Genomic DNA, 17,609 nt, shown 5'->3' on the forward strand with positions numbered 1-17,609 from the left:
CATTTAGACCCACCTGTGATTCTATTATATAAGGTTCAGGTCCATTGACAGCACCACCTGAGACCATAGGGCCTACGTTCTACTTCCCATTTCAGCACCGTGAACAGCGCTGCCCGGGATCACGTACTAACTTTCAGAACCAGGGACAGCGTGAAACGCATCATCGGGTTCAAAAACCACCTGCCGAATCAATAATACACCTTTTTAAGAAGCAACCTGCGAGCCTAGAGTAATTAGTTTATATTTTGCAGAAGCTTGGACAACGCAGTTCTGGCTGAAGGAGTTAAACAAGCAGATAGAAACAGCTGATGTATGTTATCTCATCCATTCTGTGTGATCTACAGTGTGTCCGAGGGATGGCCACGTGACAATACTTCACTGGTCCGATAGTTTTAAAGTCCCACCTGGGGCACTGCGCGAAAGCTTTTCTATTTCTCCTGTCACAGTAATCAATGAGACACATAACCTTCAGCTAGATGGCCTGATGTCATCACGACACCATACCCCCCCCATTCTCACTTGGTTGTACGTGCTGAACAAATTTAACAAGCGCACATAATGTACATCGAGCGCCATTTGCTATAATTTCATTCAGGAAAATGAACAGTCTATTCCTAACGCACTGTATTCGCCTCAGTCTATTCCTAACGCACTGTATTCGCCTCAGTCTATTCCTAACGCACTGTATTCGCCTCAGTCTATTCCTAACGTACTGTATTCGCCTCAGTCTATTCCTAACGCACTGTATTCGCCTCAGTCTATTCCTAACGCACTGTATTCGCCTCAGTCTATTCCTAACGCACTGTATTCGCCTCAGTCTATTCCTAACGCACTGTATTTGCCTCCTCTTGCGTGGACCTAGAAATGCGAATCTCAGAATCTCCCCATAACTACAGAATATTATAATCCGTTATTCCCCCATATTCTGTCAGAGCACATTTTCAAGTCGTTGATACTAATCTTGTAATTAGCAGGACTGCTCATACTACTACTGCTGCTGCTGCTGATACTACTATTACTGTCTGTCGGACCCCTGCTCTGACAATGAAAATAGTAACAAATTATTTCATGTTTATTCTATTTTAAAGGGGTAAAGACTATGTGATTGATGGTCACAATGGTAGTGATGATGGTGGTGATGGTGGTGGTGATGATGGTGGTGGTGATGATGGTGGTGATGGTGGTGATGGTGGTGGTGATGATGATGATGGTGGTGGTGATGATGGTGGTGATGGAGGTGGTGATGGTGGTGGTGATGGTGATGATGATGGTGATGATGATGGTGGTGGTGGTGATGATGGTGGTGATGGTGGTGATGGTGGTGGTGGTGGTGATGATTGTGGTGGTGATGATGGTGGTGGTGGTGATGATGGTGGTGGTGATGATGGTGATGGCGGTGGTGGTGATGATGGTGGTGGGGATGATGGTGATGATGGTGGTGATGATGGTGATGATTGTGATGGTGGTGATGATAGTGATGGTGGTGATGATGGTGGTGGTGATGGTGGTGATGATGGTGGTGATCATGGTGATGGTGGTGATGGTGGTGAGGATGGTGAGGATGATGGTGATGATGGTGGTGATGATGGTGATGATGGTGGTGATGAAGTTGGTGATGATGGTGATGAGGGTGGTGATGGTGGTGATGATGATGGTGATGATGGTGATGATGATGGTGGTGATGGTGGTGATGATGATGGTGGTGGTGGTGATGATGGTGATGGTGGTGATGATGGTGGTGATGATGATGGTGGTGATGATGATGGTGGTGATGATGGTGGTGGTGATGATGGTGGTGATGATGGTGGTGATGGTGATGATGGTGGTGATGATGGTGGTGGTGATGATGGTGGTGATGATGGTGATGATGGTGGTGATGGTAGTGATGATGGTGATGATGATGGTGATGATGGTGGTTATGATGGTGATGATGGTGGTGATGAAGGTGGTGATGATGGTGATGAGGGTGGTGATGGTGGTGGTGGTGATGATGGTGGTTATTATGATGGTGATGATGGTGATGATGATGGGGGTGATGGTGGTGGTGGTGGTGGTGATGATGGTGGTGGTGGTGATGATGGTGATGGTGGTGATGATGATGATGGTGATGGTGATGATGGTGGTGGTTATGATGGTGATGGTGGTGATGATGGTGGTGGTGATGATGATGATGGTGGTGGTGATGATGGTGGTGATGGTGGTAGTGATGATGGTGGTGATGGTGGTGGTGATGTGATGATGATGGTGATGATGATGGTGGTGGTGGTGATGATGATGGTGATGATGATGGTGGTGGTGGTGATGATTGTGGTGATGGTGGTGGTGGTGGTGATGATTGTGGTGGTGATGATGGTGGTGGTGGTGGTGGTGGTGGTAATGATGGTGGTGGTGATGATGGTGGTGGTGTGATGATGGTGATGGTGGTGGTGGTGATGATGGTGGTGGGGATGATGGTGGTGATGTTGGTGATGATGGTGGTGGTGGTGATGGTGATGATGATGGTGATGATGGTGGTGATGATGGTGATGATGGTGATGGTGGTGATGATAGTGATGGTGGTGATGATGGTGGTGGTGATGGTGGTGATGATGGTGGTGATCATGGTGATGGTGGTGATGGTGTTGAGGATGGTGATGATGATGGTGATGATGATGGTGATGATGATGGTGATGATGGTGGTGATGAAGGTGGTGATGATGGTGGTGGTGATTGTGGTGATGATGATGGTGATGATGATGGTGGTGATGGTGGTGATGGTGCTGATGGTGATGATGGTGGTGATGATGATGGTGGTGGTGGTGATGATGGTGGTGGTGATGAAGGTGGTGATGATGGTGATGGTGGTGGTGGTGATGTTGGTGATGATGATGGTGATGATGGTGATGATGATGGTGGTGATGGTGGTGATGGTGGTGATGATGATGGTGGTGGTGGTGGTGGTGATGATGGTGATGGTGGTGATGATGGTGGTGATGATGATGATGGTGGTGGTGATGGTGGTGTGATGGTGGTGGTGATGATGGTGGTGATGATGGTGGTGATGGTGATGATGGTGGTGGTGGTGATGATGGTGGTGGTGGTGATGGTGGTGATGATGGTGGTGATGGTGATGATGGTGGTGGTGATGGTGATGATGATGGTGATAGTGATGATGGTGATAGTGATGATGGTGGTGATGGTGATGGTGGTGATGATGATGATGATTTCATGTGTTCTGCATTGTTTTTACTCCTTCATTTGGTACAACTTATCAGAGCGAAATACTATTCAAATGATTCAGCTAGCTGTTAACGATCATCATCATTACATAGTGTACATAGTGTAGCCTATGGCAATGGACTGGGAAGGGGGCAGAGATACAGGCTTCATAAGTCCTCCACAATGGTGGTAGTCAACAAGAGACTAAAATTGAGCAGAAAATAGGGTAGGTCTAGACGGTGAGCTCTCTTGAATTAAAGCTAAGCTTATTTTCTCTTTATCCCCGTCAGTCCGACCATCCAGGACACGTATCTGTTTACTCTTAGACAGAAAGCCAAGCTGGTGCTGTTGGAATGATCAATGAAGGTGGGGGGGGGGGGCTACGTGTTCGGCCGCTCCCTATTGGTCGACAGACAGAGTATCCCGAGGAAAACCCTCCTACCTAACGATCAGTCTGTGATAGCAGTTCCCGGTCAGGCGGTATTTCAATCAGCTGGGCACTGGAACCTTCAGGAAACAAGTATTTGTAAAAAGGTAAGAAGATTTTTTTTCATTATGTTTTCTGTGATATTTGTGTCTGGCGTCGATAGAAAGAAACAACGGGTTAGAGGTTGTATGGAAAACATATCGACATTTTAACAGGACGTTGTTATAGGGAAAGAGAGGAAAATAATTTAAGGCTACAAATATGTGTGTGTATTATGTAACTGAGAAGTGTAAAATATGTAAATTATCGATAACCAACACGTTGAATTCAATCCGTTTAATGAAAGGCAGAAAGAGCAATTGTTGCATTTGATGAGAAAATTGTACTCGACATATAATTTCCTGAATGACCGTTCTCTATAAGGTATAATAATTATTATAATATTAACACATCGTGTTTGATTTTTTTTAAATCGAAATATTTTTTTTATGTCGAATTCTACCCTATAGACATATACATATTTATTTGCAAAATATATATTCTCCTTGGTGACCGTGATGAGAAATTATCGAGCATCAAGTTTTTTTTTCTCCCTCCCCTTCCCGGACATATAGTAGTAGTAGGGCCAGTCTATATTACAGGTAATGCGCTTGTTTAAATAGGATAGAAGATAGGCGCTATTTCAAAGGCAACTTCCTGGCTTGTCCTCGGATCGCGTCGCCATTGAGAGTATTATTATCAGAGTAATAATTAATGAGCGCGTGCACATTTAACAATTTCATTGAAAAATGTTGTCTCTCTCTGAATATTTCATGCCATTGGAGAAATGGTAGGGAGAAGGAGAGAAGAAGAAAAAAAACGTGTTCGACGGTTGAGTGAATAATACATTTGCTATAATTGCTGGTCTATGGCGGAGGGTTTGGCTACGGTGAAACGGGAGGGAGGGCGTTGCTTCTACCCATCCCCATTCTTCCGTCATCGCTTTAAATTACATCCTAGACACAAAGTGACAGCAGCTATGGTATTAGAAAGAAGAGAAAAGGGGAAACAGTGAAAGCTATACTGAACAAATATATAAACGCAAACATGCAAAGTGTAGGTCCCACGTTTGATGAGCTGAAGTGAAAGATCCCAGAAAACGTTCTGTCACATTCTGTGCACAAATTTGTTTACATCCCTGTTAGTGAGTATTTCTCCTTTGTCAAGATAATCCATCCACCTGATAGGAGTGGCATATCAAGAAGATGATTAAACAGCATTACACAAGTGCACCTTGTGCTGGGGACAGTAAAAGGCCGATTTAAAATGTGCAGTTTTGTCACACAACACAATGCCACAGATGTCTCGAGTTTTGAAGGAGCGTGCAATTGGCATGCTGACTGCAGGAATGTCCACCAGAGCTGTTGCCAGAGAATTTAACGTTCATGTCTCTACTTTAAGTCGCCTTCAACGTCTTTCTAGAGAATTTGGCAGTGAGTCCAACCGGCCTCACAACCGCAGACCACATGAAACCACGCCAGCCCGGGATCTCCACATCCGGCTTCTTCACCTGTGGGTTCCTCTGAGACCAGTCACCCGGACAACAGATGAAACTGAGGAGAATTTCTGTCTGTAATAAATCCCTTTTGTGGGGAAAAACTCATTTTGATTAGCTGGGCCTGGCTCAACAGTGGGTAGGCCTATCTCCTCGCATGCCCACCCATGTCTGCAACCCTGCCCAGGTCATGTAAAATCCATAGATTAAGGCCTAATGAATTTATTTCAATTGACTGATTTCCTTATATGAACTGTAAACTCAGTAACATTTTGGGAAATTATTGCATGTTGTGTTTAAATTTTAGTTCAGTGTTAAACTATTAACATTTTGACATCTGTCAATGAATCAACAACAGTCCATAACCGAGCCATACCGAATAAAAATCATTCAGAATATACAATTGAAACAAGCTCTTTCAGTACCACGGACAGTTTTTCTTTTAGTAGGGAATTGCTATCCATCACCATGTAGGCTATATAAGTACGACAGGGCCTATAATACATACATAGTAATGTTAATTCATGGTTCGTCTCTATGCAGAGCAATCAATCCGTTAAACAATCATTAATTACCAGGTAATTAATACCACATAATTGTACCACATAATTGTCTATAATAACGCATGGTCCCTTACCGAATAATTCGGACCATACCGAATTATTAATTATTCGATATTATTAATTAATTATTCACACCATACCTAAAAATTAATTAAAATGCTCTGTTTAAGGACCATGGACAGTGTTTTTTCTTTTTTTTACATTTTAAGTCGATATGGGTAGCCGGTAGCATGTGACTACTACTAGGCCTACCGCATTACTACGGTATACGACTATAGGCTGAAGATAGACTATCATGGAAAGTGATTGATGGTTCTTTGCATCTCGCCAGAGCTCCAGGACCAGGGTCGAGATGGATGTGTTCATGAAAGGGTTGTCCAAAGCTAAAGACGGCATGGCTATCGCCGCCGAGAAGACTAAGGAGGGAGCCGCGCTGGCGGCGGAGAAGACCAAGGAAGGCGCCATGTTTATCGGTAAGACCCGATCTTTAGAACGTGATACTGTGATATCCATGGCTTCAATGTAATGCATGCGTATCAACGAGCGCCTGCCAAGAGAGCGAGTCGTGTACAGCAGAGATTGCTTGATGGCTGCAGCAACCAATGAGCGTTGAGACCGCTGACATATAGAATGCCTCGTAAAGCGACGCTATAGGTCTAGAGATAATGTACTTTTCCTTGATTGGTTGGAAAATGGGTGGGTCGTTTTTGTCATCTTCTTTAATAGGATGTTGTGGCTTCTCTTTGAAGCGTGTAGTAGTGAAGCATAATTGATCCATCAATGCCAACATGACATTTTCTCTGTGCTATTGGTTCATTCTGTAGCCTACTGTGGGGGCTACTGTGGGTTCATTCTGTAGGCTACTATGGGTTCATTCTGCAGGCTACTGCTGACTACTGTGGGTTCATTCTGTAGACTACTATGGGTTCATTCTGTAGGCTAATAAGGGTTCATTCTGCAGGCAACTGCAGGCTACTATGGGTTCATTCTGTAGGTTACTATGGGTTCATTCTACAGGCTACAATGGGTTCATTCTGTAGGCTGCTATGGGTTCATTCTGTAGGCTGCTATGGGTTCATTCTGCAGTCTGCTATGGGTTCATTCTGTAGGCTACTATGTGTGTGGCTCGCTTGGTAGAGCATGGCACTTGCAATGCCAGGGTTGTGGGTTCGATTCCCATGGGGGACTAGTATGAGAAATGTATGCACTCACTACTGTAAGTCGCTCTGGATAAGAGCATCTGCTAAATGACTAAAATATACATGTAAAATGTTCATTCTGTTGGCTACTATTGGTTCATTCTGTAGGCTACTGTGGGTTCATTCTGTAGGCTACAATGGACTCATTCTGCAGGCTACTATGGGTTCATTCTGCAGGCTACTATGGATTCATTCTGCAGGCTACTATGGATTCATTCTGTAGGCTACTATGGATTGATTCTGCAGGCTAATACGGGTTCATTCTGCAGCATACTATGGGTTCATTATGTAGGTTAATGTGGGTTCATTCTGCAGGCTAATACAGGTTCATTCTGCAGGCTACTACGGGTTCATTCTGTAGGCTACTGTGGGTTCATTCTGTAGACTCCTATGGGTTCATTCTGCAGTCTGCTATTGGTTCATTCTGTAGGCTACCGTGGGTTCAATCTGTAGGCTACTATGGGTTCATTCTGCAGGCTTCTATGGATTCATTCTGCAGGCTACTGCAGACTACTATGGGTTCATTCTGTAGGCTACTGTGGGTTCATGCTGTAGACCACTGTGGGTTCATTCTGCAGGCTACTATGGGTTCATTCTGTAGGTTAATGTGAATTCATTCTGTAGGCTACTATGGGTTTACTCTGTTGGCTACTCTGGATTCATTCTGTAAGCTACTGCGGGTTCATTCTGTAGGCTACTATGGGTTCACTCTGTAAGCGACTCTGGGTTCATTCTACAGGCTACTATGGGTTCATTCTGTAGGCCACTGTGGGTTCATTCTGCAGACTACTCTGGGTTCACTCTGTAGGCTACTCTGGGTTCATTCTACAGGCTGCTACGTGTTCATTCTGTAGGCTACTATGAGTTTATTCTGTAGATTACTATGGATTCATTCTGAAGGCTACTATGGGTTCATTCAGCAGGCTACTACAGGTTCATTCTGCAGGCTACTGTGCGTTCATTCAGCAGGCTACAGCATGGGTTCATTCTGTAGGCTACTGTTGGTTCGTTCAGTAGGCTACTATGGGTTCATTTTGCAAGCTGCTATGGGTTCATTCTGCGGGATACTATGGGTTCATTCTGCAGGCTACTATGGGTTCATTCTGTAGGCTACTTTGGGTTCATTCTGTCGACTGCTATGGGTTCATTCTGTAGGTTACTGTGGATTCATTCTGTAGGCTACCGTGGGTTCATTCTGTAGCCTACTGTGGATTCATTCTGTAGACTACTGTGGGTTCATTTTGTAGCCTACTGTGGGTTCATTCTATAGGCTAATATGGGTTAATTCTGCAGGTTATTATGGGTTAATTCTGCGGACTACAATGGGTTAATTCTGTGGACTACTATGGGTTCATTCTGCAAGCTACTTTGGGTTCATTTTGTTGACTACTATGGGTTCATTCTGTAGGTCACTGTGTATTGTGCACTATGAATGTATGGAAGGAGGAGGTTGGCAGTGGCAGTCTACATTATATGCAGGGCATTATGATATGTACATAATGTACAGGGAAAAGATGCATATTGGCCAATGAAAAAGATGTGCTCACAGATACTTTTGGTCATGGTGTGTATGTGGACACCTGCTCGTCGAACATCTCATTTCAAAATCATGGGCATTAATATGGAGTTGGTCCCTCCTTTGCTGCTATAATAGCCTCCACTCTTCTGGGAAGGCTTTCCACTAGATGTTTGAACAGTGCTGTGGGGTCTTGCCTTCATTCAGCCACAAGAGCACTAGTGAGGTCGGGCACTGATGTTGTGCGATTAGGCCTGGGTCGCAGTGTTCAAAGGGGTTGAGGTCAGGGCTCTGTGCAGGCGAGTGAAGTTCTTCCACACCGATCTCGACAAACCATTTCTGTAACGACCTCGCTTTGTGCACTGGGGCTTTGTCATGCTGAAACAGAAAAAGGCCTTCCCCAAACTGTTGCCACAAAGTTGGGAGCATAGAATCATCTAGAATGTCATTGTATGCTGTAGCGTTAAGATTTCCCTTCACTGGAACTAAGGGGCCTAGCCCAAACTATGAAAAACAGCCCCAGACCATTATTCCTCCTCCACCTAACTTTACAGTTGGCACTATGCATTCAGACAGGTAGAGTTCTCCTGGCATCCACCAAACCCAGAATCGTCTATTGGACTGCCAGATGGTGAAGCGTGATTCTTTGCTCCAGAGAACGCGTTTCCACTGCTCCAGAGTCCAATGGCGGTGAGCTTTACACCTCTCCAGCCGGAACTTGGCATTGCACATGGTGATGTAAGGCTAGTGTGCGGCTACTTGGCTATGGAACCCCATTTCATGAAGCTCCCAACAAACAGTTAATGTGCTGATGTTGCTTCCAGAGGCAGTTTGGTAGTGAGTGTTGCAACTGAGGACAGGTGATTTTTATGTGCGACGCGTTTCAGCACTCGGCGGTACTGCTCTCTTAGCTTGTGTGGGCTACTACTTCGTTGTTGCTTCTAGATGTTTCCACTTCACAATAACAGCACTTACAGCTGACCGGGGCAGCTCTAGCAGGGCAGAAATTTGACGGACTGACTTGTTGGAAAGATGGCATCCTATGACGGTGTCTACGTTGAAAGTCACTGAGCTCTTCAGTAAGGCCAGTCACCTACCAATGTTTGTCTATGGAGATTGTGCGGCTGTGTGCTCGATTTTATACACCTGTCAGCAACGGGTGTGGCTAAAATAGCCGAATCCACTCATTTCAAGGCGTGTCCACATACCTTTGTCTGTATAGTGTATATTCAATAATGACAGCACTGAAGTTATATTCGACAAGGGGATTCAGATGTTGTAAATGACGATGAATGGTTTGCTGAGGTGTGTGCCTGACTGAACATGCCCGATTGCAGAAAGTACATCAGTGAATCAATGTATTAATCAATTGATCATGGTGTCATGAAGTCATGGTGATTATGGCCATCTACACTCTGAGAAAAAAAGGTGCTAAGTTGAACAATACAGAGTTCTTCGGTTTGTCCCCATAGGGCAATCCTTTTTGGTTCTATCTAAAAACCCTGTGTGTAGGGTTCTATCTAAAAACCCTCTGTGTGGGGTTCTGTGTGGGGTTCTATCTAAAAACCTTCTGTGTAGGGTTCTATCTAAAAACCCTCTGTGTGGGGTTCTATCTAAAAACCCTCTATGTGGGGTTCTATCTAAAAACCTTCTGTGTGGGGTTCTATCTAAAAACCCTCTATGTGGGGTTCTATCTAAAAACTTTCTGTGTTGGGTTATCTAAAAACCCTCTGTGTGGGGTTCTATCTAAAAACCCTCTGTGTAGGGTTCTAAAACCCTCTATGTAGGGTTCTTCAAAGAACCATTTTATCTTTGGAGGTTTCTTCCTAGAACCGCCTATGAATGGTTCCACCAGCCTTATTAGCCTTTAAAATGTGATTATTTATGACAGTAAATTAAATATATCATAAGGGCCTAGTTACACCCTAACACAGTGGTGTTAGGAAACTCCTGGTTTACAGGCCACATCAGACCAGAGCTGTTGCCAGATCATTTAATGTTAATTTCTCTACCATAAGCTGCATCCAACATCATTTTAGAAAATTTGGCAGTATGTCCAACCGGCCTCACATCTGCAGACCACGTGTAACCATGCCAGCCCAGGACCTCCACATCCGGCTTCTTCACCTGCAGGATTGTCTGAGACTAGCCACCCGGACAGCTGATGAAATTGTGGGTTTCCACAACTGAAGAATCTCTGCAAAAACTATCAGGGAAGCTCATCTGCATGCTCAGCGTCCTCACCAGGGTCATGACCTGACTGCAGTACGGCATCATAACCGACTTCAGTGGGCAAATGCTCACCTTCGATGGCCACTGGCACGCTGGAGAAGTGTGCTGTTCACAGATGAATCCCGGTTTCAACTGCACCGGGCAGATGGCCGACAGCGGCAGATGGCCGACAGCGAGCGGTTTGCTGATGTCAACATTGTGGACAGAGTGCCCCATGGTGGTGGTGGGGTTATGGTATGGGGCAGGCATAAGCTATGGACAACGAACACAACTGCATTTTATCGATGGCAGTTTGAATGCACAGAGATACCGTGACGAGATGCTGAGGCCTATTTTAGTGCCATTCATCCACCGCCATCACTTCATGATAATGCAAGGCCCCACCTCGCAAGGATCTGTACACAATTTCTGGAAGCTGAATATCTCCCAGGTCTTACATGGCCTGCATACTCACCAGACATGTCACCCATTGAGCGTGTTTGGGATGCTCTGGATCGACGTGTACGACAGCGTGTTCCAGTTCCCGCCAATATCCAACAACTTCACACAGCTATTGAAGAGGAGTGGGACAACATTCAACAGTCCACAATCAACAGCCAGATCAACTCTATGCGAAGGAGTTGTGTCCCGCTGCATGAGGCAAATGGTGGTCACACCAGATACTGACTAGTTTTCTGAACCACACCCCTACTTAAAAAAAACTAAATTTGTATCTGTGACTAAAAGATGCATATCTGTATTCCCAGTCATGTGAAATCCATAGATTAGGGCCTAATTAATTTATTTCAACTGACTGATTTCCTTATATGAACTAACTCAGTAAAATCTTTGAAATTGTTGCATATATATTTTTGTTCTGTGTACATTTAGTAAGCTAGCTAGCCAGGCTTGCAAATTGATGTGTAATTCCTATTGGATTCTAGCCAGAGTTAGGATATCTAACAAGTGAAATGGTAATCACCTGCAACCTGCATCCAGAATAACTGCCAGGGTAGGGAAGATTGAAAAGTCAATCATCTAAACTAGAACAAACATCTCAGTAATGGGTGCAAACAATCCAATTACTAACAAATAAGTCTATTAAACTGCATGTTATTCCTTTTTGTGTAGCATCAAATTCATCAACCAAAGTACATGCAAAAACAGATATTACAGTAAAACTAACAATTCAAAAAATGTCCCTGCAATAGAGCATGCTGGGAAATATTATATGGTTCTATGTAGAACCCTTCTTGCCTTCCAAATAATCATCCAAGAACCCTTTCTTCCAAAAACAGTTCTTATGATGTTAAAGGTTCTAGGTAGAACATTTTGCCTTACAAAGAACCGTTGTCTTCCAAAAAGGGTTCTTCTGATCAAAACAGTTCTTGGTAGAACTCTATCCTTCCACAAAGAAACCTTTTGGAACCTTTTTTTCTAAGAGTGTAAAAAGTCTAGACCTCCCTTGGATTTCTTAACATTTTATTATGTTACAAAGTGGAATTAAAACGTATTTAATTGTCTTTTTTTTTGTCAACGATCTACCCAAAATACTCTGTCATGTCGAAGAGGAATAAAAATGTGGATATTTTTTAAAAAATGAATGAAAAAAATCAAACAGTAATATAACTTGATTAGATAAAATATTCACCACACTGAGTAAATATTCACTGTCTTCTTGGTAGGCAACTCGTGTATATTTGGTCTTGTGTTGTAGGGTTATTGTCCTGCTGCAAAGGTGAATTCCTTTCCCAATGTCTGGTGTAAAGCAGACTGAACCAGGTTTTACTCTAGGATTTTGCCCGTACTACTTTGCCCGTACTTCAGAAGGACGACTGTATCTTTGACGTGTCTGGGTGATTTAATACATCATCCCCAGCATAATTATTAACTTGACCATGCTTATAGAGATATTCAATGTCGCCTTTGTTATTGTTACCCGTCTACTAATCACTGCCCTTCTTTATGAAGCTTTTGAAAGCTCCCTGGTCTTGTAGTTGAATCTGTTGTATGTATGGGGGACAGAGGAAGGAATAGTAATTTAAAAATCATGCCAACACCTATTATTTCACAGAGTGAGTCCGTATAACTTCTTATGTGATTTGTTAAGGCAAATTATACTCCTGATGTCACAAAATCCTTCGTTGTGTTGCAGGGAAGACCAAAATGCAGCAGAGTTGTGGATACTCATATTTTAATTAACAAAAAAAGTGTAACGCATCCACTTGACAAAACAATAAATGATACCCACAACACTAAACAGTTTTGCAGGCTCACCAACGCAGTGCAAAAACAACTACCCACAAAACCAAGTGACAAACATACTCCTACATATATGACTCCCAATCAGGAACAACGATCCCCAGCTGTTCCTGATCAGGAGTCACAAGACCAACACAGAACAATCACACACACGACTGCCACGTCCTGACCCCAAAACTACTACAACAGCTCCATCTGCTGGTCAGGACGTGACAGTACCCCCCCCTCAAGGTGCAGACCCCGGAATGCACACAACACAAAACACCAACAAACAAAATCCCCAACAAAACCCATAAACAATAACCCCTAAACAATAAGGGAGGGAAGGGAGGGTGGCTGCCGTCAACGACGGCACTGTGCTACACCCTCCCTCCCCAACCCACCTATCCTGGAGGTGGCTCAGGTGCAGGACGTGGATCTTGCTCCACCCTCGGCGTCGCCCACTTCGGTGGCGCCGATAGCTGCGCCAGGCAGACAGGAGGGCCCCTCGGGCTGGGCCGGAGGACAGGAGGGCCCCTCGGGCCGGGCCGGAGGACAAGAGGGCCACTCCGGCAGCTCGTGGCAGTCTGGCCGCTCCGGCGACTGTTGACTGGCGGGCAGCTCCGGCGACTGTTGACTGGCGGTCAGCTCCGGCGACTGTTGACTGGCGGTCAGCTCCGGCGACTGTTGACTGGCGGTCAGCTCCGGCGACTGTTGACTGGCGGGCAGCTCCGGCGACTGTTGACTGGCGAGGCAGCTCCGGCGACTGTTGACTGGCGGGCGCTCCGGCGACTGTTGACTGGCGGGCCAGCTCCGGCGACTGTTGACTGGCGGGCAGCTCCGGCGACTGTTGACTGGCGGGCAGCTCCGGCGACTGTTGACTGGCGGGCAGCTCCGGCGACTGTTGACTGGCGGGCAGCTCCGGCGACTGTTGACTGGCGGGCAGCTCCGGCGACTGTTGACTGGCGGGCAGCTCCGGCGACTGTTGACTGGCGGTCAGCTCCGGCGACTGTTGACTGGCGGTCAGCTCCGGCGACTGTTGACTGGCGGTCAGCTCCGGCGACTGTTGACTGGCGAGGCTGGGCTGACGCACTAGACTCCTGATGCGTGGGGCTGGTACTGGACGTGCCAGCCTGGAGACACGCACCTCCATGCTAGTGCGTCTAGCGGGAAACACCGGACCGAAATGGCGCACTGGCGGTCTTGAGCGCAGGGTTGGCATCACCCCTTCCGGCTCGATGCCTACTTCGCCCTGGCACATGCGGGGCGCTGGTACCTTGCCTACCGGCCTGAAAATCCCAGGCCTCACCACAGCCCCAACCCCAAGCACGGGACCTGTCCAGTCTGCCCTACAAGGGTACGGGGAGCTGGCCTGGGGCTGTAATCTCGCCCCGCCAAATAGCCCTTGTGCCCCCCCCTAAAAAATTATTGGGGCTGCCTCTCGGGTTCTACCTGCCTCCCAGGCAGGTTGTCACAGTGGACCCGCAACTGCTCCCATGTCCAGTCAATCCTCTCCGTCAACACCTCCAGCGACCAGGAATCCATCACCTCCCGAGCGCGCTGCTTCCAACATTCCTCCCTCACTTGCCTCTGTCCTTTGGTGGTGGGTAGTTCTGTCACAAAATCCTTCGTTGTGTTGCAGGGAAGACCAAAATGCAGCAGAGTTGTGGATACTCATATTTTAATTAACAAAAAAAGAGTAACTCATCCACTTGACAAAACAATAAATGATACCCACAACACTAAACAGTTTTGCAGGCTCACCAACGCAGTGCAAAAATAACTACCCACAAAACCAAGTGACAAACATACTCCTACATATATGACTCCCAATCAGGAACAACGATCCCCAGCTGTTCCTGATCAGGAGTCACAAGACCAACACAGAACAATCACACACACACACACAAGACTGCCACGTCCTGACCCCAAAACTACTACAACAGCTCCATCTGCTGGTCAGGACGTGACTCCTGACCTCATTTAGTCTTGCCTAAACAAAGGGGGTGAATGTTATACAGCGACTACATTTTAGTTATTTAATTTGTCTTAATGTGTCTTAATTTGTAGAATTTTCTATTCACTTTGGCATTATGGAGTATTTTGTGGAGGTCAATTACAAAAAAATATAATTCAATCTATTTCAATCCCACTTTGTAACACAGCAACATGTGAACAGAAGTTCAAAGGGGTGATTTAATTCTATAGAGCCTGTATCCATTCTATAGGCCCTGTCTCCATTCTATATCAAATCAAATCAAATGTATTTACATAGCCCTTCTTACATCAGCTGATATCTCAAAGTGCTGTACAGAAACACAGTCTAAAACCCCAAACAGCAAGCAATGCAGGTGTAGAAGCACGGTGGCTAGGAAAAACTCCCTAGAAAGGCCAAAACCTAGGAAGAAACCTAGAGAGGAACCAGGCTATGAGGGGTGGCCAGTCCTCTTCTGGCTGTGCCGGGTGGAGATTATAACAGCACATGGCCAAGATGTTCAAATGTTCATAAATGACCAGCATGGTCAAATAATAATAATCATAGTAGTTGTCGAGGGTGCAACAAGTCAGTAACACAAGAGTAAGTGTCAGTTGGCTTTTTCATAGCCGATCTTTGAGAGTATCTCTACAGCTCCTGCTGTCTCTAGAGAGTTGAAAACAGCAGGTCTGGGACAGGTAGCACGTCCGGTGAACAGGTCAGGGTTCCAGCAGGTCTGGGACAGCAGGTCTGGGACAGGTAGCACGTCCGGTGAACAAGTCAGGGTTCCATAGCTGCAGGCAGAACAGTTGGAACTGGAGCAGCAGCACGGCCAGGTGAACTGGGGACAGCAAGGAGTCATCAAGCCAGGTAGTCCTGAGGCATGGTCCTAGGGCTCAGGTCCTCCGAGAGAGAGAAAGAGAGAATTAGAGAGAGCATATTTAAATTCACACAGGACACCGGAAAAGACAAGAGAAATACCCCAGATGTGACAGACTGACCCTAGCCCCCCGACACATAAACTACTGCAGCATAAATACTGGAGGCTGAGACAGGAGGGGTCAGGAGACACTGTGGCCCCATCCGATGAAACCCCCAGACAGGGCCAAACAGGCAGGATATAACCCCACCCACTTTGCCAAAGCACAGCCCCACACCACTGGAGGGATATCTCCAACCACCCCGGGACAAGGCCGAGTATAGCCCACAAAGATCTCCGCCACGGCACAACCCCCCCTTGGGTGGGCCCTGTATTTATAGGCCCTGTATCCATTCTATAGGCCCTGTCGCCATTCTATAGGCCCTGTCTCCATTCTATAGGCCCTGTATCCATTCTATAGGCCCTGTCTCCATTCTATAGGCCCTGTCTCCATTCTATAGGCCCTGTCTCCATTCTATAGGCTTTGTCGCCATTCTATAGGCCCTGTCTCCATTCTATAGGCCCTGTATCCATTCTATAGGCCCTGTCTCTATTCTATAGGCCCTGTATCCATTCTATAGACCCTGTCGCCATTCTATACGGGGAGGAAGGAGGGGGGAGAGGAGGGGGAGGGGTGAGGTACTGAACCAATGGTGAGAGGAGGAGGGGTGAGGTACTGAATCAATGGTGAGAGGAGGAGGGGTGAGTTACTGAACCAAAGGTGAGAGGAGGAGGGGTGAGGAACTGGAACAAGAGGTGAGGAGAGGGAGGTAGAGGGGAGGGAGGGGGGAGTATGGGTGAGGACAGCATGCCTTATGTCGCTGTATCGGGTGTATTGTATGGTGACAGCTTGTGAGTCAGGGACACAGTGAGAGGCTGTCTCCAGGGGAACCGAGGGACAGTTACAGGCCTTTATATCAGGGACACAGTGAGAGGCTGTCTCCAGGGGACCAGAGGGACAGTTACAGGCATTTATGTCAGGGACACAGCGAGAGTCTGTCTCCAGGGGAACCGAGGAACAGTTACAGGCCTTTATGTCAGGGACACAGTGAGAGGCTGTCTCCAGGGGAACCGAGGGACAGTTACAGGCCTTTATATCAGGGACACAGTGAGAGGCTGTCTCCAGGGGAACCGAGGGACAGTTACAGGCCTTTATGTCAGGGACACAGTGAGAGGCTGTCTCCAGGGGAACCGAGGGACAGTTACAGGCCTTTATATCAGGGACACAGTGAGTGGCTGTCTCCAGGGGAACCGAGGGACAGTTACAGGCCTTTATATCAGGGACACAGTGAGAGGCTGTCTCCAGGGGACCTGGAGAGAGACAGACATTTTCTTCTATAGAGCTGACTAATTAGCTGCTAACAGAGATGTGCATAGAATAGGCTTTACCTGCAGTATGTATAGAGTATACAGTTATGATCCCTTATTGATGTCACTTGTTAAATCCACTTCAATCAGTGTAGATGAAGGGGAGGAGACAGGTTGAAGAAGGATTTTTAAGCCTTGAGACAATTGAGACATGGATTGTGTATGTGTGCCATTCAGAGGGTGAATGGGCAAGAGAAAATATTTAGGTGCCCTTAAACAGGGTATGGTAGTAGGTCCCAGGCACACCGGTTTGTCTCAAGAACTGCAACGCTGCTGGGTTTTTCACGCTCAACAGTTTCCTGTGTGTATCAAGAATGGTCCACCACCCAAAAGACATCCAGCCAACTTGACACAACTGTGGGAAGCATTGTAGTCAACATGGGCCAGCATCCCTGTGGAACGCTTTTGACAACTTGTAGAGTCCAAGCCCCAACGAATTGAGGCTGTTCTGAGAGCCA

At 46.3% G+C, this 17,609-nt stretch overlaps 1 protein-coding gene across 3 annotated transcripts in view; it reads left to right on the forward strand.

Annotated features, from left to right (window-relative positions):
* Window positions 1-3,601: 3,601 nt before the first annotated feature.
* The window catches only part of sncb (synuclein, beta), a 201,834-nt gene continuing 187,826 nt past the window's right edge, over window positions 3,602-17,609 (forward strand). For 2 of the 3 annotated variants that reach the window (XM_045723295.1, XM_045723296.1), the window contains exons 1-2: window positions 3,602-3,732; window positions 6,054-6,195. In XM_045723295.1, the coding sequence (XP_045579251.1) occupies window positions 6,075-6,195 (121 nt within the window). In that variant the 5' untranslated portion in view covers window positions 3,602-3,732; window positions 6,054-6,074. The remainder of the gene's footprint in view (window positions 3,733-6,053; window positions 6,196-17,609) is intronic. The other variant, NM_001141659.2, reaches the window with a different exon arrangement.

The sequence above is a fragment of the Salmo salar genome, chromosome ssa09, assembly GCF_905237065.1.
Source record: "Salmo salar chromosome ssa09, Ssal_v3.1, whole genome shotgun sequence".
In the NCBI taxonomy this organism is placed as follows: Eukaryota; Metazoa; Chordata; class Actinopteri; order Salmoniformes; family Salmonidae; genus Salmo; species Salmo salar.